Consider the following 27499-nt stretch of genomic DNA (forward strand, 5'->3'; position numbering starts at 1 on the left):
ATGGCGTTTGTATACTATGGTATGCCTCCATTAGTCCAAATCAAATGCTTTGGAATTGTTTTTCATGGTTACAAGTTGGAGAGTATAATTGTGTAGACAGCTATACTTGCAAGTATATTAGTAAGAGATATATGAGGTTATTACTTCACTTATTAGTGGGGACCACACCAAAGCAGTTGAGATACAATTTGATCAAACTAAAACTTCCTACCGTGAGTTGTTGAAAGTCTTCTGGACCACTCATGACCCTACTGTGAGTCAAGAAACAGAATACCTGTCAGCCATATTCTACCACAATGAGGAACAAAAATGTCTGGCTGAAGAGATTAAACAGGAACACCAGAAAACACTAGAAAAACCCATTGTAATAAGAATCATTCCAGCTACCACTTTTTACAATGCTGAACAGTAAGATAAGTGGTTGATATAACTGCATTTCTATGTGTGATTATTTTTACTAGTCACCATCAAAAGTATTTGCTCAGGAAAACTCCTGAGGTGTTTACCTACCTTAAGTTTACCAACGAAGAATTAGTTACATCACCAGTGGCTACAAGACTTAATGGATATTGTGGGATATATGGAAAGCTTTCTGATCTAGAGAAGGAGATTGATTTATTTGGGCTGGATAAGCAACTTCAGTTTGAGCTACGCAGGGTAGTACGTAGGGCTATCCTACCACTGGAACCTTCTGCATGTTAGCCCAGTAGCTGTCAGAACATTGTGTGCTATGAAACCATTGAGAGCCGTCAGTCACTACTGAATTTCATTGGTGGAACACTATAATACAATGCTTTGATAGTCTGGTTAACATTTGTCAGAACTTGATAAAGTTTATTTTTTAGTTTATGTATGTAACTTCGTGAAATGTTATTACTGTTTCATTGTCTTTAATGATGTTTCCCTTTCTTTACGCTTGATGTAAGAGCCAATGGAGGTAGGTATTTCCAACTGAGTGTTATTGTCTGATCACACTTATGTTCGGAAGAAATTGTATAGAGTTACTGCATGGGAATGATTTGTAGCTTCTGCTAGTTCTTGTATACTGGCATTGGATATTGCTTGAATACCTGTAAAAGGACATGACATTACTACAGTAAGAAAATTACAGGTGAACTCACTGCCAAACTTCTCTAATAGAGCAGTAGCCTTCACTTTGCCTGTGTTAGGTAGGTGGATGATTGCTTGCAGTAGACTAGAGTCCAAAGCCCCACCTCCTCCTTTGTGCAGGAACTGGTTCTGCTGAGGGTCTCCACTAGTAGACTAAAAGTGCAGTATGGGTAATGTTATAATCAGTGAATCTACGCCCAATGTGTTACCATATAGTGACTTATTTTTTGAGAGGGGATTTTCTCCATTAGTATTACATTGTAAGCTATTGTTGGTACAGATTTCTGAATGGACCTTATCCGCAATGAAGTCAAAGCACAAAATGGCGGCCGATTGTGTGGGCACTTTTGTACAGAGGGTATTGGGAGAGATGGTGGTTCGCTATGTTAACGTTTACATGCTGCAGCAAGGGGCAAGGTGAGGCATACATACTTAATTAAATGACAAATACGTGTGATTTTGTGTTGATTGCAAACTTAAGCCTGGTTTCGTCTGGTGGGATTATTTCGCATCGCCACATCTAGCCTTTTACCTTTATTATCCAATAGTTCCATGTCATGAAATCCGCAAACAAAACTCATTTTAGAGATTACATATGAAGTGCCCACACTAAACACGGCCACTTTGTCAATGATGAGGTCATTGCAGATGAGGTCCATTATTTTACCCTTGAATTTTTACAATGTTAATCATGTTAAAACTTTTACCCCTCAAAAATAACCTGCTACACAATTTCATTTTGATATCATTTATGAAAATTGAGCTTTATAGAAACCCATGTGCACTGTAAGTAGCAAAACAATTAGAATATCATTTATCGTATAAAATTTCAAACGAACATTTATCTAAGGCATAGAATACATTCATGGGAATTATCTGGCTGCTCCTGTAATGCTAGGGAGACCATAATTGACAGAAACTGCACTTAAGAGATAGATTGTACATACACAAATTCACCATATACATATGAAGAATAATGGGTAACTCGCCAAGTTTAGTGCTTGTCATTTTGATGAGGTTTTTATACTTGTGCTAATTCACTCAGCACGGTGCTATTGAAGTTCAAATGTTTTAGATCTACTACTGACTAATTCACCATCTGCTATATCCTGTGTGGAAACCTACTTTTATGGTCATGACCTATTCTATTTACCTCAAATGTGTTACCACCACAGCAGAAGACTGTTCGCAATGCTGCTTTTTGTGAAACATTGCAGCTACCCCCAGGATATATCATGATATTGACACTTGGTGGACTCAGTGGAAAGACCTACATAGGTGGTGGAAGAGGGAGTGCTGGAGCACCCCCATTCAAAGCTGTATTGTGTAATAGTCATCACATTAACTTCCAGAAACTTGTCAATCACGATCGAGATACTCTAATAGAGCAGTCACCCTATTACAACAGTCAAGCATGTATTAGTATTTGATTAACAGCTAAAACCGCCCAAATTCAATCTCATGACACCTAATTTTCAAAAAGTTTCTGGGGGGAATGCCCCCAGACCCCCCTAGAATACACACCTACTACTATACCACCATAAATTTTGGGCACCCCCAACTGTAGCACCCTTCTGCCTCCTCTGACCTTTTTTTTGGGAGGGGGGGGGAGTTGATGATGTTATTCCTCAGGTGAAATGGAAAAATGAAGTCTTGGCCATCTGCTCCTACAATTAAGTTAATTCGTAAACTGTATTATAAAAAGATGAAATCTAATTCTGATACTGCTAAATACAAGAAAGAGTGTAATCAGGTCCGTGATGCTAGTAGGAGCGATGATTAAATCAATCTTGATACCATTACAAATGACCTTTACCCAAATCAGAAGCCATTCTGGAATTTAATAAAAAAGTTTAGAAATAATATTCCAGTTCTGAAAAAAATGGTTCAATTCTCCAAACATTGCAAACAGTAGTTTGCTTAATAATTGTTTGTTTCACTTTGTACAAGACATCTCATATGTATGTGATCTATAGTCTCATTTGCCAACTTTATTTTAAATAATGTTACAATATCTGAATGTGTGTGTGTTTATAAAGCATGTAGACCTGATCAAATGTACTCCAGACTGCTGAAGGAAGGTGCTAAACAACTTGCCTTCCTTAGTGAAGCTGTTTAATTACTTCATCAGCAATGGTGTTCCTCTATTAGAAATGCATGGGTTTGTGCAAATATCATATCAGTCTTTAAGAAAGAGGGCATCTCTAACTAATCCCTTGAAATGTGAAGTCCTGTGTATTCCAAACAAACATTCACCAACAAGTTTTTGTGCATGTTCTCTGAAATGAAGCTCTGCTGTGAAGTATCTTGGGGGAGTTGTTTTAAATTCCAAGATAACCACTGTGCTTTTGGTGCAGCTAGATTGTTGAATCTCTAAATAAGCAGACAGAAAGTGGACGTGGCTTCATCTTCCTTGCATATTTTGAAGTCATGAGCAATATCTGCAAGGAAGGTTTATAAACAGTTGATTTGTCAATGTATTGTTTACTGAACTAGTTTATTCCAATAACTGCAAACACATTGCAGAAGGCCTTTGTATGTGCCATGATAGTGGCCTCCGTAAAGGTGGGACAGAATTAGGGAAGCAGCTCAGGAAGGAGAAGGTGGTCGGTGCCAAGGACGGTGAGTCAGTTGGTATAGGTTCATTCATACTGTTAAGGCATTCAGCGACTCTTTGATTTACAGGCTTGCAGCCAATGTATTTGGCCATGGACCAATTTTGGTAAAAGTGCAGGAGGAGCTGCTATATAAGCTTTGGTAAATATACTACTTTACAGGAGTGGTGATAGGGCTTGCTGCATTGGGTCTAGGGATTGTTGCTGGCATGGCCATTCATGGCATCGTTAGGGCACTATAAATTATATACAGCCTTGCCAGACAGATTCATAGGTGAGGAATAAGTATCTGTACTTATATATGCTCTAATATCTGCATACTTTGCTAGACATCCTATTATGATAAAAGTAGGTGTTAATGACCCTTCAGTTGATCATAGAAACATAATAATACCTCAAGAATGCTTCTACTTCTAGTATTTGTGAAACCTAGTTTCGCTACAAGTCAAAATGCAGCTAAGGGTTAAAGTTACTGCTGAAGTTACAAACATATTTATTGTTTTCCTCTTAGTAGTGATTGCCTGTGTAGATAATGGGTGTTGTTCGTGAATACTCTGTTGAAGCAAAACTTCTGAATAAAAGTGGTCATCAAGGTATGATTGCAACACTGACTGTGAAGCATGGGAGACACTGAAAGAAGTTGGTAGTAAATCAATTAGGTTTTACAGTGCTGAGGTTTCTCCAACTAACATAAAATCTCTGTCACAGTAAGCGGCAAATTAAGTTGACATCTGAATAACTGCCAATATAAGCTGCATAAACCATATCAGAGACTCTACGGATACCCAAACCACCCAGACACAAAGGAAGGATAGCTTGTTGCCAAGTGAGATCAGACAGAGAATGGCAGACAACACGAGAAAGGCTCAAGTGAAGTAGGTAGGTTAGCAGCAACATCAGAACAAACCTTTGAAAATACACCAGCTGTGAAAGTCATCATCACTAACAGACATTAAGCCACAGACCATAGCACGGTCGATAGTAAAGGAAGCCCCACAGACACAGTGACTGGTAACTTTCATCCTGCCATAGCACAGATGGAACAATATGTTGGCCAAGATGAGCAACATAGGTCAAAAATGATATACATACATGCAAGCACACACACACACACACACACTTAAGCCTAAACAATATATCCAAATAGACACTCCTATACAAATACACACGCCTATACAGCTACACTAACACCTACCTACAAGATACTTCCTTTTTTATCCATTTACTGCAGTCATTACTTTCTAAAATTACAAATACTCTATAAATAAGCGGACAGTAAGTGTGCGTGCTTCAATCACAAGCAAGCAGGGATGAGCAAGTTTTGCAAAAACGGATTAACAGAAGGTAAAAAGTTGATTTGTCGTTAATGAACTGGTCTATTCTAATGGTTGGCAAACACATCAAAAAAAGTCCTCCAAACTGGCCTCGATAGTGGCCTCCGTAAAGGTGATTCCACCTGTATGAATCATGAGCAGAATTGTATGGAGTATTTTGTTGCAGCTGGGGAAGAATTAGGAAAGACGCTGGGACAGGAGACGATGGCCAGCACTAAGAATGGTGAGCCAGTTGGTATGATAGGTTCACTCATACTGGCGAAAATCACGTGATTACTAGTTTGATTGGCAAGGGTCTGCGAGACAATACCGGACCTGAGAATAAATTCCAGTGATTTTTTCTACTAGATTATTGCTAGTGTGTTTTTATCCAGCTTTGGTTGTCATTAACACTGTTTCAGTCCGTTTTTTCAGCAGTTTTCGTCCTGCTAGTGTGCTACATTTGGAGTATGCCGAAATATCGACGTAAGAAAAGGCAGCAAGCGCCGTATGCGAAAAGAAGTGACACACAGACACAGGAAGAAACTGGAGAAGACAGCTGTGTGTGTTCTAAGTGCAGTAAGTCCGTTGACCAGATACTTCAGTGCGAAAGTTGTTGGAACTGGTACTGTGGACCCTGTGAAAATCTGTCTGAGGAAATACTGCAGGTTGCTCACTTCAAGTGCCTGCATTGGTTCTGTTCAAAGTGTGAACCTTGTGTGCTCAAGTTGGTGGATAAAAGCAAGCCCACAGGGGTGGAAGAACAGGTTATTGCCACTACAGTAGTTGAACAGATCAAAAGTGTTATTCAGGAAACCAGAGAATGTATTAAGAAAACAATTGATGAGGCACTGAGTAAAACATCCAGGAGCGGTATTGCTGATAATATGGAAACTAACATCCCACTTACATCCAGCACCAGCAATGGTAACCCAACTTCTGACGTCATATCAGCCTTTCTAAGTGAAGAAAAAGAGAGAAGTAAGCGACGTTGTAATGTTATTGTACATAATGTGGAGGAATCCTCTGCGGAAAACAGTCAAGAAAGGAAGGAGTATGATATCAGCACCATATCGTCAGTTTTTACTAAGCACTTGGGTGTTAAGGCAACGATTGTGAATGCTTATCGTATAGGCAAGAAACAAGAAGCAGGAGGAGGTTCTAGACCTAGATTAGTTAAAGTAACTATTGCCTCAGAACATGAAAAGGCTTTGCTGCTCCGTAACTGCACTAAGCTTCGTGATAAGAACAACCCAGAGGAAGTAAAAAGAATTTACGTTACACCTGACTTGACTCCGAAAGAGCAACAACAGAACAAAGCCCTCCGATCACAACTTTCCGAAATGAATAAAGAGGGTAGAAAGTACATGATAAAAAACGGGAGGATTGTGCAGAGGGGAACTTAGTTTCTTCCCTCTGCACAGACCACAGTTTAAGTAAGGACATAACAAATTTTAAACTTAAGTGCTTGTCAACCAATGCAAGGAGTATCACAAACAAATTTGCTGAATTTCAAGTTTTAATTGGCCAACAACTACCTCATCTAATTGCTATAACTGAGTCTTGGTGTTCCAGTTGTATTGGTAATGCTGAAATACATCTCGAGAGCTATAACTTGTATCGTTTTGATAGATTAAACTCTGTTGGTGGAGGAGTTTTATTATATGTTCACGAATCTTTACCTACAGTGATGTGTGACAAGTTTATGGAGAGTTCTGTTGATGATTCTTTGTGGTGTATTATATCCCTACCAGACAGTAGCCAACTTCTTGTTGGTGTGATTTACAGGTCACCCTCATCTAATGAGGACAACAATAGTAAACTTATTGATGTGATCAGTAATTTATGGTGTTACAAAGAATGTTCTCATGTCCTCTTGATGGGGGATTTCAATGTTCCAAACATTAATTGGCAGGAGTGTATCTGTTCTCAGAACTCAGATACTTTTGAAGTTAGGTTTTTAAACGCAACTTTAGACAGCTTTTTATCGCAACATGTATTGGATCCTACTCGTCAAGTTCCTACCCAAAGATCTTCCATCTTAGATTTAGTTTTTACGGATGACCCTAACTCAATTGATTATATAGAACACTACCCTCCCTTGGGTTCTAGTGACCACGAATGTTTGGTTTTTGATTTTAAATGCTACACAGTTCTTCCAAGTTGCGAGGAAACCCCACGCAGGTACAATTATTGGAAAGGCAACTACTTGGCTATGTGTGAAGAACTGGATAATATTGACTGGGATGATTTACTTCAACACGACTCTATTGAAACAAATTGGGATTTATTTAAGAATCTGATGCTATCACTTTTAGACAAGTATGTTCCTAAGGTCGTAAAGAAAGTCAACACAAACAAACCTCCATGGTGGTCAAGCCGTCTTTCTAAAGCTGTAAGAGATAAACAGTATTTGTATTCACATTTCAAGTTTACAAAATCACCATTGGATTATAGTAAATATACTTCCCAACGAAACCATGTGAAATATTTGATAAGGTCTGCTAAAGTCAAGCACGATGAACTAATGATGCAAAGGTTTAAATCTAATCCTAAGATGTTGTACAGTTATGTGAGAAGCAAAAGTAAGGTGCGATCTAGAATTGGTTAACTGGAAAAAAGTGATGGAACTCTCACAACTAATGACAAAGAAACTGCTGGTGTTTTGAGTTCTTTTTTCAAATCTGTATTTACTGTTGAAGATACCTCTGCTGTTCCAAACTTTCCTACTAAAGTAAACACTACACTGAATGATATTTCATTTACTGAATCTGATCTATATAGTGTGTTAAAATCTTTGAACCCCAACAAAACTCCTGGTCCAGACAATGTGCACCCCCAGCTTTTAAAGAATTGCGCACATAGCCTGACAAAACCACTTTTTCTGTTGTTTGTCCAATCATTGAATAGTGGTAAACTTCCTAAGGAATGGAAAATGGCGAATGTTACACCTATCTTCAAGAAAGGTTCCAAAACTAGTGCAAACAACTACAGGCCAGTGAGTCTAACATCACAGGTTGTCAAAATCCTAGAATCTTTAATACGCTCAAGGATAATGCAGTACTTAGAAGATAACAACATTGTCACACATTGTCAACATGGTTTTGTTACTAAGAAATCTTGTTTCACAAATCTTTTGGAGACATATGAGAATTGGACTCTTGCACTAGACTCGGGTCATGGTATTGATGTCATCTACCTTGACTACAGAAAAGCTTTTGATTCTGTGCCTCACTGCAGACTCGCTCAGAGGTTGGCTGGCTATGGTCTTGATGGTAAGATTTTAACATGGTTGACTGATTTTCTTTCGGATCGTTTGCAAAGAGTGGCTTTAAATGGAGAGGTTTCTGGATGGCTGGAGGTGACTAGTGGAGTACCACAGGGTTCCGTACTTGGGCCGCTTCTTTTTGTTTTGTATATAAATGACATAGCTGAGGCCATACAATGTGACTTGGAAGTCTTTGCTGATGACACCAAACTATACTCGATTATTGAGACTATTGAAGATATTCTTAGGCTTCAGCAGGACTTGAATAATGCCCAGGAATGGTCAACACTGTCTCTTCTAAGCTTGAACATTGACAAATGCAAAGTAATGCACATCGGAAATACATTAGCTTCTAATTACTATGTGTCAGATTCAGCTAGCCTTACAAATCTAAGTGTAGTCGAAAATGAGAAGGACCTGGGTGTTTGGGTGACCAACAAGCTGGACTCAAGTCTCCACTGTCAGAAGGCTGTAGCAAAGGCGAACATAGTTATTGGGATGATAAATAGAACTTTCCCGAGTATGTCAAAGGATCTTTTTCTGTTTCTATACAAAACTTATGTGAGGCCTCATCTGGAATACATTGTGCAGTTGTGGAGCCCTTATTTACTTAAGGACATAGACATGCTAGAAAAGGTGCAAATGAGAGCAACTAAGCTAATTAAAGGATTCAATGGGCTTCCATATTCAACTAGATTACAAAAACTAGAATTGTATTCACTTTACTGCCGACGCGAGCGAGGAGATTTGATTGAAACTTACAAGATATTAAAAGGGTACTATGACATTGAATGGTCTAAACTGTTTACGTTGAATACATCAAATACCAGAGGACATTCTTTGAAACTCTTTAAGAAGCAGTGTAGAACAAAACAGAGATTAAATTTTTTTACCCAACGAGTTGTCAACATTTGGAACTTACTCCCACACCATGTAGTATCCTCACCCACTATAGCTCTTTTTAAACAACAATTGGACTGTTATTGGAAACAACAAGGACATGGATATGAACAAAGGCCTAGTGCCTAAGCATATTTTTGTATTTTAGTGTTGTGTGTATCCATTATCAATAATAATAATAATAATAATAATACTGTTAAGGCATTTAGTGAGATTTCATGCAGAAGTGCAGCCATTATATTCATCTTTAGATTTATTCGGAAAACGTGAGGAGCTACTATATAAGCTTTGTCTTTATTAATAAATATACTGTACAGGACTGATGATAGGGCTAGTGGGGATTGGTGCCACGACTGGTCTGGGGTGGCCATACATGGCATAGTTAGTGCAATATACATGCAGCAGCCCCCTCGCCGGACAGATTCACAGGTGAAGATTACCTGTACTACTCTATACAATTATACAGAATTATGTTCTATTACCTGCATACTTTGCTAGATATGCTAGAAACATAATTATGTCTCAAGAATGCTTCTACTTCTAGTATTTGTGAAAACTGTTAATTTCACTACAAGTTAAAATGCAACTAAGGGTTGAGGTCACTACTGAAGTTGCACGTTTATTGTTTGTATGTTTACTGTTTTCCTCTTATTGCCATGTGTAGATGTTATTTATCATCTACAGGTGTCCCACAATCAGAATGTACATTCACCAGATCTAGAAGTGACCAGTTCAGTGTAACTGTTTTTAAATAGATTTGTATAATTTTAACAATAAAACTTTAAAGGGAGGGGAGAGTGTCTATAATGCTGCCATTTTTGATTGCAAGAATTCAAACAGATTCCATCATATGTACAAGTAATAAATGAGACATTGCTGTGAACACTTTAGGTTTATACCGAGTTGGGGTTGTGGTTATGTGGCTAATGTAAACTACCAGCAGATCTTGTAGATGCAAATTTGAAAAGCCTCTCCGTCCCTCAAAAATCTTTACAACAGAGGCCAGAGGCAAACAAGGGAACACGAAATGGATGAGGCAGAAAACTTAAGTGAGACCCCTCATTGTCTCAGACTCCTCTAAGGAGAATAGACAGGTTGCACATAGCAGCAGTGATGTGTTGACCTGTGGGTCATCACCAGAGAGTGTCATGCGGCTGTTGGCTGTAACCAAATACCGATAGCATCAACACCCGTGCGCAGGTGATACAGTGATCAAGACATTATCACTGAGTTCTAGTAGCAGTTGGTGGGAGAATGTCTTCCCATGGTAAGAAAGTGTCTCCTGATAGCAGTCTGAGCTGGAGATCATCCTTCAATACCAATCTGGATGGGAGAGTGCCTACTAATAGCAGTCTGGCAGGAGAGTGTCTCTTGATAGTGCTCTGAGGCAATCTATCTTTGATAGTAGTCCAGAAGGGAGAGTGTCTCCAGATTGCTGGGTAAGGGAACATCTCCTAATAGCTATCTGAGCTGGAGACCATCCTTCAATGGCGATCTGGATGGGAGAGCATCTCCCCAGGTGATCTACATTAGCATATGGTTTTTTGTTATCCTAGCTTTAATGTGTGCCGATAACAATCGTAGTTTTATTGTAGGTATGTTTATTATTCATCAGTCTAACAAATGTGAGTTACAAGTTCTTCAGCTGTAGATCTCTTTACCACCACAGCTGTTATTGCAAAAGGAGTGCCAGCCAGCTTGATGTATTGCAATATATCTGTATTGGGAGACACTGTCTACTTCAGCTTGCTATCAGCAGACTCTCTTATCCAGAGTGCAATTGGGAGATATTCCTCTTCCACATTTCTTTTGAAGGATGCTTTCTAGTTGGGGTCACTATCAGAAGATGCTCAGACTGACACTTTCCCATCCAGATTTCTATTTGAGGGAGTTGGACACCTCCTCTACATACATATAGTGAAGCTGTTTAGTGGTTAGGACAGGGCAGTGACAAAATATAACTTATTGTAAGTGTCCAGACAACATGAACAGAATGGCTGGAAATAGCTTCCTACTATTTATGTGGAGGGAAGGTGTACTTTAGAGTGCTTCGGCTTGCTAGCATTCCAATCTAGGGGGGTGGGTCTAGGGGAATGCCCCCCCCCTCCCTCCCTCTAGGAAATAGATTCTCTGAGATTGAATTTGAGAGTAATTTCAATGGTTTTATGCACACTACAAATTTTTGTACATCATGTATTTTATAGCAGTTGCACATCATCATTAGGCTCCTTATAGACTGCTAGTGCGTACTAGACATTATTTTACAATAGATTACCAATATGCTGAGAAGCACGAAGAGAAGAACAGTGTTTTGTGACAATCACATGACCATGAGTGCAAGATTAAATAACTAAACGTTTAACTCTGCTCTTTGCATTATCTTATGCACTTTTGCAGTAGGTAATCCACAGTTCTGCAGCCACTTAATCATATGGAACTAGCAAGGAATGTTTCCAAATTGCAGTATGGTAAATTTTTGTGGTAGCTTTAAGTGATTTAATAATCTACAAGTGATGATGTTTACTGCTGATATGAAGTAAATGAAATATACAGACTGATGAATTTACACTTAAAATTAAAGTGACAGCAAAAACTACAGCTATTGTACCACTATATAGTTCAACAGTGTTCAGTCTTCGTCAGTTTCACTTGACATCAACCCAATCATCCCACCGCTAATCGCTACATGTTTTTCTTCCTCTTTTTCAAAATCAGCATCAGATGAACCTGGGTTTTGTTCCCAATAGGTTTGTCATGGCTGCTGATTCACTCTTCTAGTGGTACAGCAATCAGACCACCACAATTCAATTGCAACATAATGACAAAAACAACTTGACGATGGTCCTTCTATGTAGAACTCCAGTAGGTCATTCAGTGCATCATTTCTTAAGTTAGTTCTCTGAGAAGTCTTCACAACTTAACGACAAAAAAGTCTTTTCAACCCTGCCATTGGAAAATGGCTAGCTAAATGCAAGGGCATACAGTTTCAGGAGATTTGGCCATTTACGTTTATCAGTGCAAGTATGGAACTTGTACCAAACCTTCCGATAGTCTGAACGACCAATATCTAAATAGCCTCATGCATACTCCAAACCTCATCCTGAAAAGTGACAACCTATAGCCTCTAGCGGAAGCTAAATGTGAGGCAAGATAGTCCACAGATTCCTTGATCTCATATAAGGATTTGTCATTATCATCCTCATCATCACCAAACAGATTGGTATCTTCACAATCCAAGTTGGTCGTAGTACTATAGCAATATGAATTTGCTTTGCCATCATACCTCTTGGCACTGTCAGAAATTAATACAGCTAAACTCAGGGTCATTTTGGCCCTATCACCTTACATGTCCTAGTTGCCTATGGTTCTACAGAACTATTAGTAGTACTACTAGCCCTTGAGGATGGCTGTATTCTACATAGATTCTTGTGACAGTAAAGCAAATCTGTTTTCTCCTTCTCCCACAAAGTAAGAAGTTGTTGCATGAGTAACAAAACGGCTATATTTTTGACACTGTATTTATCACTATTAGACAATGATAACTTCACCCAAGTACAATGCCAGTTTCAGCCAAAGATCTTCACAGAAAGAAAGGTGTGTATTAGTACCCCTCCTTGTTTGTCACCGTGATATCAGTTAATTTATACATAAATTAGACAATTAATTACACAATAATACTGTAACTGCTCTATTAAAAATTTACAAAAGAAATAATCATGTGGCTACACGTAGCTGTGTGTTCCACATTTTATGATCCTTATTAAAATAGTCTATCTTGTTATGTACGTATATAGGTATACATTACAAGTGGGACATGTTTTCTTGTTTGGTTCCAGACTACACTCTTGGTGAGTTCAGTATGATATGTTTTACCATACATATAACACAGTCATGTTTTACCATACATATAACACAGTCATGTTTTACCATACATATAACACAGTCATGTTTGCTTCCCACTTTTGTAGACAAGTGACCAAGCTCCACTTTCAACCTCTGTGTGCAATCGCTGCTTCTATGGGGAGCCCTCTTCCTTCAGCAGAAGCTGTTGTGGCCATTTCCAGCCAGAACTTCAAAAGTCAAAAATTTTATTAGTGGAGTTCAGGATATCTGGATATGCCAACCCATGTAGCACATAGGCATTCAGAAGGGAGCACTCTAACAAGTAAGAAAACATACTTTCTAAATCTTCTTTCAACAAAAGTCATCAGCTGATCACCCCTGTCTACCTCCAAACATATTGCTGGCATTCAGGGAGCAGTGGAGGACGTGGTACATATACACAATACCCACACCTCAAGATTAGTATATAATTCAGTTGTCTCCATACGATGCATTGTAATTATGAAGTACACATATTTCTGATCAAACCATGCTACTGCCAGAAGAGATTGTAATCATATTATCCTCTCCTGTTTTTGACCAATGCTTTTGGGAAGCCTTTTCAACGTGTCCACAACAGCTGACTACCTTTTTGTAGAGGGTCAAAATATAGCTGTGAACTTGTTAAGTGTTCAACGTCTTTCTCAAGTGTTTGGTTTAGTGGAAGGATTATCATGAGCATATCAATTTGTCTCAGTCACTATTAGATCCCGAACTTCATGTAACACCTAAAAAACAACTCCAGTGAAGTAGTACTATCTGGACAGTGGAGCCTGGAGCCTTATTGTACACGGAAGTACAGAATCAGGTTCCCTTTTGTGCCAGTTATCAGATACTGTCTCTAGGCGATGTGTTGTCCCCTGGATTGGTGATCCGGGACGTCCTGGAGTTGGTCTCATCCTGTGCCATGGCCTCTAGAGCTGTGACGACCTCTGGATCTGATGTGACACATGCCCTTACTAGATCTGCTGTGACCTCCTCGACAATGTACAGGAAATAATGCTTGATGCTGTTGACACCATCCCTTGTAGTTGTTACTCCATGTCCCCTAACTCTACATCCTAGTCCAAGGCTGTCAGTGTTAATAACCATACCATCAACCCTAAGAGTACCCTTTGTCCTACATTCTCGAAGTGACATATGGCTTTGAGCTCTTATCACTCGAGCACATGTTAGTTATTTTGGAGGAGCTCGTGGAACAGCACCATCATCATTGCTTTCATCACTATTACTACCCTGGAATATAGTTATTTGTTTTACAAATGATGTGTACAATAAATGTTTGACATTTGTTGTTACATGTGTACAGAAAAGAAAACAAGGCACATAATGAAAACAGTCAAGCTGTGAAAAGGGGTGGAGCACTAGGGTGAATAAAGTAGTGAAATCAAAAGGTGGCAGCCAAAAAATGGATGCAATGATGTTATTGTCAATCGTGTTTAATGATGACCCATTTAAATTATTCAAAATGATAGACAGTAACATCATTGCAGCTATTTTTTGGCCACCACCTTTTGATTTCACAACTTCTTTCACCCAGGTGCCACATCCTTTTTCACAGCTTGGCTGTTTACTCTTTACCCTGGCGACTAAATGGTACCAGGTATGGGCCCAGCTAAAAATATGGTACCATGCACTATCTCCTCTGTGTTGCCAATACTGGCATATAAATTTCACAAACATGCACAAGTGATTTACAAACCTAGTAATCTGAACCCCTAGTGTTCGGATAACTGAAAAGTCCATACTCTATAAACGTGTGCAAAATTACCCTAAACCAATGCTTTTACAGTTTGTAAAAAATAGAATTTCAACTACTCTAATAGCAAAATCAATTTGGTATTTGGCTAACTAATACTATAGTTTGGATAACTGGTGTTCAGAGAACTAAAGTTCTACTATATAAGAGCAGTTGTAGCTGATAAAGCAGCATTACAAGAACTATTAGTGTGTTGTTAAAAGTCTGCTAAGTTTAGTATGTGAATCCAACTTGCACAATAGACAGCTAACTAAAGCCATGGTTCTTTATATTGTTAAAATCATTTGCTCACTCTAATAGAACAGTCATTTGTACTGTTCATGTAATCGAGAGCCTGGGTAATCGAGTACCTACTGTATTGATTGAGTAGACATTAGACAATGTGCAGCTCTTTATTACAAACAAGTGAAACAGCCTATAAAAGTTCATTATAGCAACAAGGACATCATACCATTGTTGTGATCATCTTGGCTGCATGGGCAGGTGATCTAACTGGTACACAAGTCAGACCCAGTTCAATTACAAGTCGCTCCTGTACTTCTACCATGTACTGACCACTGGTTGGGGTTTGCTCCAATAATACCACCCCCTTCACCTGAGACTGATAATAACAATAAGATCTCAATAAATTAAAGGTATAGTAAAACACAAGGCATGCAATCAACAGTCATATGCAGTGGGTTCTCAATTACCTAAACTGCTCAATACCAATGCAATCTCTTCAGATATTTGAAACCCATTCATATATATCCCAGGATTAAAGTGCCTTGCTGGGTGATTGCTAACTTATCACTGAGTGATAGCTAACTAGTGCATGGGAGTAAACCACAAACCAGCCATGCTATACAATAGGGAGATGCAAACTGGTTAAGATACATTACTTAATGTTTAGTAACCTAAAGTAGCCACGATGTATGTTTGTGCTACTAGAATTGCTTCACAATGAACGAATTAATTAGAATGCATACGAGCCTTTATTTTTTTTACTCTTGTTACACTTGCCAGCTGCCTGACATTTACTGGCATTGTGAAGGCCTTTTAAATGCTGGAACTGTTTATATTTAAAAAAAGTGCTTTGATATGGGCAAGAACAAGTATGTTATGAGGCTGTAAAAATGTCCTATACATTTAGTATACAGTGGAACCTCTCTATTATGGGCACTTTGGGACTGAATTTTTGGCTACTTTTTGCTGCAATATAGAGGTATTCCTCTTTCAGAGGTAAAAAAATGTATTAACCAGACCAGTTGGGACCAAAAGATCCTTATTATGGAGGTTTTTCTACTGTGTCCTTAATTTGGGGAGTTTGTTAAGAGAGGTTCCACTGTAGATGATTAAGGTGCGCAAGCATGTTTACAGCATGAAAACATGCTTGTTCCAGTACAAGACCATTGGGAGTGAACACATGTTCATCTCTTTGATATGACTGTATTTGGTGGGGGCTCAGGTGAACGCGAATTGACCATAGTTATCACTCTTGTCCTTGGCTTCACCTTGGACTCGGGTGATAATTATAACTTAGCATTTTGCTCAATTACTCTAATAGAACATACATGTACATGCTATTTGTAGTATGGTACGTGGGAGGATCAAAGGTGCTGCCAGTGTTACAAATCAGTTGTAACCTGGTAGGTAGAATTCTAGGAAAATGGGAATAGGATGGGAACGTGGGAACAAGGAACAACCAATGGAAAATTGATAAAAGGTCATCATGTCAATATTTTGCAGTTATTCACTAAAAGGATTGAAACACTCTAATAGAGCAGTCACTTGCATTACAATACTCTAATAGAGCAGTCAAGAATGCTTTGTTAACTATCCCACCAGGGACCTGCATTGAAAGCCTGTGAATTAATGGACTATAGCTGGTTAGGTACATATACTAACTGAGTCATCAACACTGAAAGTTAGCTAGTCATTTGAAACCATAAAAATTTCAAAAGATTCAACTATTATACACTAGATTCATAACGTATCATAGTTATAACTAACAGTGCTTTGGAAACTGTATCTGTTGCTACCAGACAAAAAGTCATATGATGGGGATATGCACACAACAGTGTGCTTATCAAACTAAAGCAGCTTTAAGAGAATCCACCATGACTGGTCACATTGTCCTTAGTCTCCTCATTGGAGCTACCTACACATACTGTGTGCAGCTGCTGCATACCTCATTCTGTGACTTTCCTAAGGTTGCAGGTACAATTTCCCTCATCTATATGCAGGCACTGTCAGTTAATTAGAATATATGTACTTTCACTGTTTAATGGTTGAATCTTATGTTTATGATGGGAACAGCTAACTTTCTGATGACTTAGCTACTCTATATGTGACTGTCTCAGCAAAAACCCAACTTGCAGTGTCCAAGGAATGGATCACCAAAGTTTCTGCCTTTTGTGGTGAGTAGTTTTGGAATTTTAGGTATGAAGGTGGTTTAGTAGAAGAACTGACAACAATCTTGTTTACGTTTACCGCATTGTAAACAAATGCACATGACATGCATACCATTGGGGCTACAGAGATGAAACAAAGATTTTCGAAGTCTCTATGAGCAGGCAAATAAGATGGTGCATAGTTTTAATCAATTCGAGTCTTCCTTTAATAAAAACTTGCATATTTTTTTTGTAGCATGTGTAACTTTATGAATTATTTTTAAATTTTGTTGTTCTTAATATGCATGCTTGTGTGAACAAGTCGGGTCTTTGCTAAGATGGTCACATATACCTAATCTCATTCTATCAATTCAATGCAGTCCCTGGCAAAACTTTCTTGACTGCTCTATTTTAATGCTGGTGGCTGCTCTATTAGAGTGTTTTGAATGTTTCAATAACACTGCAAAGACACGTCGAACTGTAAAATCTGTATATTCACATGAGGCATTTTTCATTGGTCACTCCTGTTTCCACTTTCCATTCCCATTTTACTAGAATTTTACTTTCCCCAGTTTACAAATGGTTATAACATGGGCATATACCAGGGTAAATACCATTTAGCCACACGCACTAATTAGTTCAAAGGTACTAAAAGAAGCCATACGCCATACACCACAGGAAGTCACAACACAGGGCAATGAATTTGCCAACACATTCAGCTGATGGATACCATAATAGTCTGCAATGAATATCCACAGCTATCTGGGCTGAATCAGCATCCAATAATAAACCACATGCTCATGTGTCAATAAATTAAGACTATTACATTATTACATTATGAATATCACTTTGTGCAAAGGACATTAGCTATCTCCACATTCTCTATACCCACACCAATAGCCTAATACAGATATTTAACACGGATTGGAAATGTCTATACCACATTATTTGTCCATTCTTGTTGTGGTGTGCAAAACATGAATTGAGCTGTGGCTTGTATATGAATATGCTGATGTAACTGACATATTTGAATCAGAAACTATTAAATGAATTGAGTTAAGCCAGGTTGTCCTCTTGAAGTAGAGGACAACTGGTTAAACAAACGACATATTAATAGCACAGGCTTACTGCTATACACGCCGATAGTAGCTGTCCTCAGACAGTAGCCACCTTCACATAGTAGCTGCATGCTTACCTTTCCTACACACGGTAGTGTGGCATGTGGTCCAAGAAGCTGGTGCACCACACCATGGGTACATTGACAGGAAGAAAAAAAAACATGATTTTCACTCCAACCATTCCTGAGATATGACTGAATACAGTTTTTATTTCTTCGGTTTTTCTTATCCTTCTTTCTTTTGCAAAAATTGCTATAAAACAAAAATGCTTTATCCAATCAAGTTGAAATCTAGCATGCCTAAAAGGAAGTCCAAAAGCAAATTCCAATACCTGCAAATCCAAGTAATATTTTATGAGTTATGATGTGAATAACTCTGATTTACTGTCATGCCTACAGGGCAAACTGCTTCAAGAAATGAGTTGAAAATTAGTTTGTTGATAGGTACACTAGAGAATGAGCTGAAATTAGTTATGTAGATGAATCAATCACCATAGAAATCCTTCAGTGATATAGAAGGATCAGATTAAATGCCACTGCAAAAAAAACTAAGTGTAGATCAAGATACTCTAATAGAACAGTCACCCTATTGGAAGAATTCAGCAAGTTGCTTGTTCAGTGTTGGGCAAGTTACTTTGTAAAAATAACTAGTTACATATTACTTGCAACTGAACTATTTAGGTACAGTCACATATTACCCAAAAAATAAAGTAATTATAATAATATTACATATTATATTACTTTTTGTCCATAGCCTTAAGCTGTCATGTATGAAACTACCACCTTATCACATGAAATGATTGCGTTGTTGGACAATGTGCAAATCTTGGTTATAAGTAAGAAGCTGGTGAATAAGCTTCATTCAGTAGGCTTCATTACTTTGCTGTGGCTAGGCATTACTCAGTGGATCACTAACAAGATTAGTAACTTCGTTACTTGTAGTAATAATATTACATAATATTAGATACGCTACAGTAACTATATTACTTACGTAGGTAACCTGTTACATTTGTAAGTGAAGTAACTTGAGTTATTTTACCTGTTTTTATAGCGTATTTCATTATATTACTTAGTTACCACGAAAGTAATAACATTATGTAATGCATTACCCCAACACTGCTCGTTCAGCTATGTAAAAACTCACCCTTTAGAGAGTTCAAGTATAAACAAGTCACTCAGTAGAGAGTTCAACTACAAACAAGTATCCCTGTAGAGAGTTGAGTAACATACTAAGTCACCCTGTAAACAGCTTAGCTACATTGTAAGTCATCCTGTTCAGCTACAAACAAGTCACCCTGTAGAGAGTTCAGTTATGTTAAAATTCACTCTGTAGATAGTTCAGCTATCTACAAATAAGTTGTCCTGTACACAGATTGCCGAGATTGGCAAACATTGCAAGTCACCTTGTTACATAACAAGTCACCCTATAGAAAGTTCGGTTATAAATCCTGTAGAGAATTCAGCTCCGTAGCAGTAAGATAGTTCAGCTACGCACCCTGTTACTCCCTGTTGAGAGATCAGCTAGATAACAAGTCACCCCCATAGAGAGACAGAGTTCAGCTTTATTACAGGACTTTCAGCTATGATACAAGTCACCCTGTAGAGTTCAGCTACATAACAAGTGACTCCCAAAGCCAGCCACAGGCCGCCTTTGGGGTATGCAATTACATAAAGAAATGATATCTAATCCAAAACAGCCAAACTGTAAAAAAGGGTGTGGCCCCCAAAAAGTCAGTGTGAAAAAAGATGTGAATTCCAAGGTGATAGCCAAGAAACTGCTGTAATGGTAGGTTTATGGTAAAAAAAAAAATGACAATTCAGGTGAATTAGGTGCCAAATCTGTGGAGAAGGTAACACAAATTCAGCTGAATTGTCACCATTGAAAATTCTGCCAATGACCTACAAACACAGCCATTTCTTGGCCGCCATCTTACATCTTTTTTCACACTGGCTTACTAAGTAAACTAACCAACTAACTAATGCCTTCAATCAAGCATAACTCAACTATGGTTAACGCTACAGGCTTGATTTCTTCAGACATGCTTTTCTCCAACCTAAGCAGCTACAATGCCATGCAGCGTGGACTTACCTTTGTCCTCCTTTGTGTCCCATTTATTTCTCCACTACTGTGTAGGTGATGAATGGCAGAAATGGACACTGTATCATGGATTCAGTGCTATATTTTCCATAGTGTGACTGGATTGATTGCAGAGGTGCTTTTTGTACTGTTCTTCATTCATAATGTTGTATAACGTGTATACGGCATGGCCTTTCATGTTTAGTTTTTCACCATGCCACCAATAAGAGGCACGTATTTTATGATCAATTGGTATAAATACAGCTAGATCAGTAAGGGGAATGTCCCTTAATCATTATTGGTCCAGCTAGATTGTAAAAAGCTCCTATCATGTAGTCTACTACCTGTCTACCAGTAATAAGTAACACTAGTACTTTAAGCACTTTAATTTATGTGGGGCATCTAAATATGGAGTGTCGATACAGAAAATCAATGTCTCGATACGGTTCCCTAACACGAAGAAGATGACCAGCAATAATGTATAGCATGATTGAAGATGAAAGACAAGGCACAAGGGGCAAGTACTTACTGGAACCCCAAAAGGCACATGCCAATGGTGAGTTTGTTATTATCTAGAAATGGTGGTCATACCATGTGTCATTTAGCCTTTAGCCTTGCATTGTGGTCAGGCTGGAAAGTAGGCAGGCAAGCAGACCAAAAGTCAGGTTTGGTGATTTTTATACTATATGTTTTTTCTTTAGTTCCAATTATTAACGACACTCGTCAAAATGATGCCTCTAAAAACAACCCTAGAATAAAGTACCTCTACAACACAACTGCAGAAGAGTCTTAGTGTCTTAAACATAGTACACAGTAGCTGCAGTTGTTGACCTCTTTTGTTTCATTACTATATACGTATGTTGTGCTTGTATAAACAACAGCAAAGATATGACAATGTAATATCATTCTTATGTACCACTCTGCGTGGGCAGTTCAAAGGCGCCGTGAGTGCTATAATTCGTATATAGCACTGCTGCACTAACCGCAGCGAGTGCATTATAACTTATAATGCACTGACCGCAGTGCAATATATTTATATTGCACTGGCTGCGGTTTTGTGCTACATTTCACAAGTGCTGGCAGCTTAGGCCACTACGACACCTCACCTAATATGTGGCAAGACGCTACACTGTTTACTCGAATTCTTATATAGCCTAACATGCGTAATTTGATTGTGGGGCCATACAGGGAACGTCACTACTACGTTATACATGCGATCTAAAAGCAGCCAATGGTGATCAAAGAGGCAAACACGGCAGGTAAAACTCTATTTACATATATATAAATGTAGATACATACCTTACTAGTTTGATCGAAGCTTTCACCTTGACAAATAGCTTTTTAAAATAATGTTATTCTAATTGAAACTCACCATAACAATCGATTGTGGCGTTGCCATGTGATTGTATGGTCAAGGCCATGCTTGATACGTAATAATGTCGTTAGTTTTAGAGCACCACAATCGATATCGGTATTCTACCTTATAAAAGAAATGTAGCTGCAGCGTTGGATCTTTCCACCTATTAGGTGAGAGGTACATAACAGTTATACAACGTGCACTTGTGCTCTGCCTTTATAAACGCACTCGTCTTCGGGCCTAACGGCCCTCAGGCTCGTGCGTTTATACAGGCAGAGCACTCGTGCCTGTTGTATAACTATATAGTAATATCATCAAACATCACAAATTTTATCTTTTCTACTTTCCAGTAGCAATGTATACCTACACAGGTCATTCCCAATCAGTATGTGTGGTAAATAACCAGGCTGATACACTAATTTCAATCTAGCCTACACGAAAACAAAACATTCTGACTAACTTTGGTGCACTATATGTAAAATAATGAAAATTTAGTGTTTCCAATTCACTGGCGTAAATGTTTAAATATGGATATGTCTGTGCCCGATTCCCTGAAATTTTTACACCAGGTATTAAATCACAACCAGCCAAAGGCTTACAGGTCTAGTTTCCTAAAATTGGCTTGGGAAAATTGTGTGTCTGCATGTCTGTGCACACAACACATAACTACAGAAAATAAACCTTAATCCAATGAATGAATGAATGCTGCTTATGAGCAAGACTGTAAACCATTTTTATTGTGTTTACTTGAAGGGGGTGTAGTTTGTCACTGAAACTACTCAATGGCTACATGCTGTACTGGACATTTAATTCCCATAAAACAACACAGTAGGCCTTTGTATGCTACTAGGAGTAGCGTATTCTTTTGAGTTGAAGGGGGCAGTATCCCCTTGGTATGCAGACGAGAACAAAGAACATTCTTGTGGCTTCGTCTACAGAATTTGCATAAGAAAACATGACAGACAATTGAGAAGATATTCCTATATGTAATTTGTGGTTTCAAGTCATTTGTTCTTCCTTAGCAATGTAATGGATGAATAACAAAATATCTAAACCCTTAAGCGCGTAAAGTGGAATGCATTAGGCATACATGGCAATAAAACTACACAATGACTGAACGTCTATTCACTGGGCTACTTGGAGAAGTTAAAATAAACACTATAACTACAGAGACTTATTTGTTGATGAACAACAGTGACTGGCATTTTCTCACCTCAAACTTGCACATGTTAAACTTCGATTGTGGGCTAAATCACATGAGTCAGATCTGGCATGATTTGAAATTCAATGGCAAATCGAATGGAAGAGGATAGGAACAACCACCATTGAGTTATGGATAATTTTATAAAGGTATGCAAAGAGTCTGCATGTTTATTTACTAAAAAGTTGCTTACACAGCAAGTTTTGGCCTCATGTTTTAGTACAAGAGTAAACCCCAGGTATCATTTCATACCTTATTACATCATGAGTAGTGCTGAACAATATACCAATTATTTATTTAAACCGCAGTATCTGTTTTTGATACCGTCTAATTTTGTAGCAATGCAATACTGTGGATTTTGAAAAACAGCTTTTATAGCTTCACTATTTGTGTGAAAAGTGTACACATGAAAGGATACGGGCTGGTGTAGAATAATCTATTGCAAATTTAGCAGTGAACTTGCCAACACAATTCTGTCTCTCAAGAGTAAAAATGTTTAGAAACCGTACTTGTGCATATGCATCAGGTCTAAAATGGCAACTAACTAAGGCATACCGGTCAGTACCGTACTGTCTAAGAAATATCAAAAACCCTCAGCACTAATTGTGAGAAGTCACATGATACCATGAACAACTGTGAAGGCTCATGTGAGAATCCCAGGAATCAGTCGAGCAGAGAGTCACAAAGAAGTTGTAGCTCGACTCAACCAGAACTTTTTAGCTGAACAGCCTACTTTTTAGGATCATAGATAAGAACTCAAATGTGTTTTATTTATATTGTTGAATAATAAATCATTTAATATGGTGCATGTGTTCTGGAGGTTCGCACAGCTCAACCGGGGACCTGAAATTCAGAGAAGAAGTGTTACTGGGTCCCTACAACTTATGAGTACAATGACAAATTGCATAACCACAGGAAGTATGCTTCAAAAGTTATACTGCTTGCTTACGTAGTTAAAGAGACAGTATCAACTGGGCACCTAAGTAGCACAGTATCAACTAGTTTTTGTTGGAAAAACACATTGCGTGAGTGAGTGCACAAGCATGTGTTTTGTGCTATTGTCTATGTCTACGTATATGCACCAAGGAGAATATTATGCTTACTGCATTAAACTTACGCAGAGATAAGTATTGTTCAAGATGATTTTCTTTGTACCAGCCAGATATATGTTATAGTAATGGCTTAATTGATTTGAGATGCAACAAGTACAAATTCGACTTTAAAACAAAACTTAATCGTAAAGATGCCTAGAAATGATATGCTATTGTAAAAAAGTAAGCGTTCGAACATTAATCGGATGGCTGCAGGTTTGAGGCTGCTTAGGTCCAGTTATGGATTTTTTCTCCTTTATCTACCTTTTCAAACATACTTTCTGTAACAACTTTAAACAGGCTGTAGGACCAGGTGTCCTACACACCTTCAGCACTTGTGCTATAAAGCCTTAATAAATAAATAAATTTAAAAAGTATAAGGAAAAAAATTATAAGCTTGATTAGGAATCATTCAGTCAGTCAGTCAGCATAAATAGAATTTTTTTTAAAAATCGCTTTTTGGAAGGTTTTGGGATTGGTCTCAAGAAATTTCTAGGCTTAAGGCATTCTGGACTTGGCTATGCCTAACCAATGTTGCCAAGCTATTATAAAGGGAAATTGAGGCTGGTTTTAGGGTGATACTTTTGGCCCAGTTCTTCATGATCCATATACATACTGTATGATACATTGCATAATTGTGAATCAAGCCTTGAATCAAACAATCTGGGCAACACCCTATTGGAGAGACAGAGTAAATCTCTGTCACCTTACAACAGGCTAAACAGTACACTTGGTACTTACTCGAGATAGCCTGGTCAATCTTCTCAGCAATGCATCAGTCAGGTTAACAACAGCAGCTTCTGGTAAGAATATTATTCCAGTATCGCTGCCAGTGTAGCAGTCTACAACACCCAAACTGCCTTCCAATACTATCTTAACCGAACCTGTGTGGTTACTTAAGATCCACTAGTGCACTTTAATTAGAGTAACCTTACATTTTGTTAGTTCTTGGTGAAGCGGAACCCCTCGTAATTTATCACTGATAGCGACATGGCCTGCTGGCAACTGATGACGAGTGGCACGTTTCTGGCTATTTGGGGTCATCATTATTTCACGCATGCGTAATCGCACACGAGACATGCATTCAAATCGATTGTGGGCCTTGATAGTAAAAATTGCTGAATAATTGTTCCGATATTTCATGTAGCTAGCGGAGCATATCGATCTTGTTCTAATTGACCCTAGTTTGGTGTAGGAATCAGCTCTTCGCTTCGTATTTCACTGTAAGTTGCATTATAAGCAGGCGCTTATTATCTATGGTGGGTGTACGTGTACTGTCATATTAAGGGTTACACTAGCTGACTAGGGTAAAACTATAGTGTCTGCTAGCCGTTATGCCTTCCTATAACAATTTGCTGCAAGTGTGCCACGCCTATCAATTATTTTTTTGTGTTGCTTTTCGTTTCCAGCTAGCAACCGGAAGTCATCGTAATACTGTGGTGATTACAATGGCGAGGACGAAGCAAACAGCTCGCAAGTCGAGTGGAGGGAAGGCGCCCCGTAAGCTGTTAGCTACCAAGTCAGCTCAAAGTTTCCGATCATACATGACCAGCCAGCAGAGTGCATCTTATACTACCACGTCCAGCAGCAGCTCTGGTAGTGCTAACAAGACTTCGTATATTGTAAGAAGTGTTTATTACATTGTGGAAGTTAAATGGGTTGTTTGCATTAGAGAGTTCTAGTGCCCCAAAATCCCTATCACTTATCCTAGGCTATGATCTTTGGTAGTATTTTGACTTTTGTTACATGCCGTATAATTTGTAACCTGAAGCAGACTGCTTTCAATGTACAATGGATAGTCAGTTGATTTTCCAAACTAAGAACTATGGGGAAGGCAAAATGTATTTGTATAACTGAAAAACACATCATAAAATCAAACAGCCATTAATTTATATATGGAGCTCTGTTCAACCACTACCACACCAGGCTAAAACTTCAATTTGGACACTAAGTTTGTACTAAGCAGAAATTTTGGAAATTGTGATTTTTGATAAGATCACCTATAGAACATGAAACCTAAGGTCGTACCTATTTGAAAAGTTGTTGCTCAGATTATTTCACAACAAAATAGGTTGGTACTCGGCAAGTTTCAGACATGTTTATGATTCCTGGGTTACAAGTCATATTGTTTCAAAAATAGATCAGTAGGGGTTAGATTAAAAAATTATAATGTACTATATGCGGACATGTGAAATGCTTTCTAATTACAAGCCACATGGCTAAACATAGCTAGTCTAGTTACATACATAGCTCATTGAGTTAGCTATATAGTTGTATAGATGACACTGAAGTTTTGGTAACTATATCAGATTTTCTTAGCTATGGGTGGTGAATAGTTTTAAGCAATCTATGCCTATAGATAACATCGCTTTTGAGATCAAAATTGTACCCACTGACTGTTCTATTAAAGTATTTTGATCATTTAGACAATATCCGCAATGACGTTTTCTGATGTCACAAAACAAAATAGTGTGGGGACTTTGTACAGGGAGGTATTGGGCGAGATAATGTTTTCCTATGATAGATTTGATAAAGGGTGAAGGTGAGGCATGTATATAAAATGCAATACAAATAAGCCTATTGTGTGAATTTAAAATATTTGGTCTGCTTTCCTTGTAAAACATGTGCATTGTCATGGTACATGTACTACTTCTTACCTTGTGGTTCCATGTGTAAAAAACTACAGACAACATTCATTTTGAATACTGTGTGCCAGGGTCTCTGAAGTCCTGGCCATTTTGTCAATTATGACATCAAATTTCATCATTGCAGATATCATCCAATACAAATTAATTTCCAAGTGTCACATAACTTTATTTTTTTTTTTGTAAATCTGTGAACAATTGGGTCGGTCAGGTCCATGCAACAACTTTTCAAATATGTATGGTCTAAAGAGGGAAAAAGTAAGCTACCATATAAATGTACTGGTCATCAGAGTGCACCCATACAAACCCAAGGTCAGACTGCTTATCCCTTCACTTAACAGATCATACATACTCTATTGTAACAGAATGTGTGTCTCACAATCTACCCTAATTGAATCACTATTGCACATTATTGTGATATTTTACCAAATGTGACCGGATTTGCAAAAGGTACCTTTTTCACACATAAAATTTGACCCATTTTCTCAACTTTCAAACTTTGCAACTTTTGTATCACAGCAAGCACTTGTCTGTAATTTTCCATGAGTATGCCTACATTATGTGGCTACATTTTGATACAAAACGAAAGTCAATAAGTGCAAGGAGTCAACAGATATGACATTTTGTTTGCTGGTATGTCAAATGTGTGGAAAAGGTACCTTGTTGCAAATCCGGTCACAAATAAAGAATTCCATTAGGATCACCAGCTCAGTTGCTCTTACAGTTAATTTAAATGTGACCTTTATGGTACTTTTATAATCATGCCAAGCACAATAAGGTAATGGGATATTT

The 27499-nt window shown here is 38.2% G+C and overlaps 3 protein-coding genes across 3 annotated transcripts in view; 2 read left to right on the forward strand and 1 right to left on the reverse strand.

Annotated features, from left to right (window-relative positions):
- LOC136264863 (peptide methionine sulfoxide reductase-like) lies at positions 1 to 913 on the forward strand. Its single transcript, XM_066059624.1, has 3 exons — positions 1 to 5; positions 157 to 408; positions 462 to 913. The coding sequence occupies exons 1-3, from the start codon at positions 1 to 3 to the stop codon at positions 700 to 702; spliced, it is 498 nt and encodes a 165-aa protein (XP_065915696.1). The 3' UTR covers positions 703 to 913.
- LOC136263355 (Fanconi anemia core complex-associated protein 24-like) lies at positions 803 to 25153 on the reverse strand. The gene is made up of 5 exons (XM_066057876.1): positions 24998 to 25153; positions 24804 to 24946; positions 15299 to 15448; positions 1122 to 1263; positions 803 to 1070 (listed from the first exon to the last, which is right to left on the reverse strand). Exons 1-5 carry the CDS (start codon positions 25140 to 25142, stop codon positions 976 to 978), a joined length of 675 nt encoding a protein of 224 aa, XP_065913948.1. The 5' UTR covers positions 25143 to 25153; the 3' UTR covers positions 803 to 975.
- LOC136263354 (uncharacterized) overlaps positions 25135 to 27499 on the forward strand; it is a 9261-nt gene continuing 6896 nt past the window's right edge. The window contains exons 1-2 of the mRNA XM_066057875.1: positions 25135 to 25285; positions 25472 to 25684. Of these exons, the coding sequence (XP_065913947.1) occupies positions 25511 to 25684 (174 nt within the window). The 5' untranslated portion in view covers positions 25135 to 25285; positions 25472 to 25510. The remainder of the gene's footprint in view (positions 25286 to 25471; positions 25685 to 27499) is intronic.

This window comes from Dysidea avara, chromosome 8 (genome assembly GCF_963678975.1).
Source record: "Dysidea avara chromosome 8, odDysAvar1.4, whole genome shotgun sequence".
NCBI lineage: Eukaryota > Metazoa > Porifera > Demospongiae > Dictyoceratida > Dysideidae > Dysidea > Dysidea avara.

Excerpts from the sequence above, each read along its gene's own strand:
- LOC136264863 (XM_066059624.1), top strand. Across the intron at positions 409-461 it reads ACTTTTTACAATGCTGAACA|TCACCATCAAAAGTATTTGC; the intron begins GTAAGATAAGTG and ends TATTTTTACTAG.
- LOC136263355 (XM_066057876.1), bottom strand. The coding sequence starts at position 25,142 with ATGTCTCGTGTGCGATTACGCATGCGTGAAATAATGATGACCCCAAAT. Across the intron at positions 1,264-15,298 it reads CCAAGATGATCACAACAATG|TCTACTAGTGGAGACCCTCA; the intron begins GTATGATGTCCT and ends CTGCACTTTTAG. Across the intron at positions 1,071-1,121 it reads TCTATTAGAGAAGTTTGGCA|GTATTCAAGCAATATCCAAT; the intron begins GTGAGTTCACCT and ends GTCCTTTTACAG.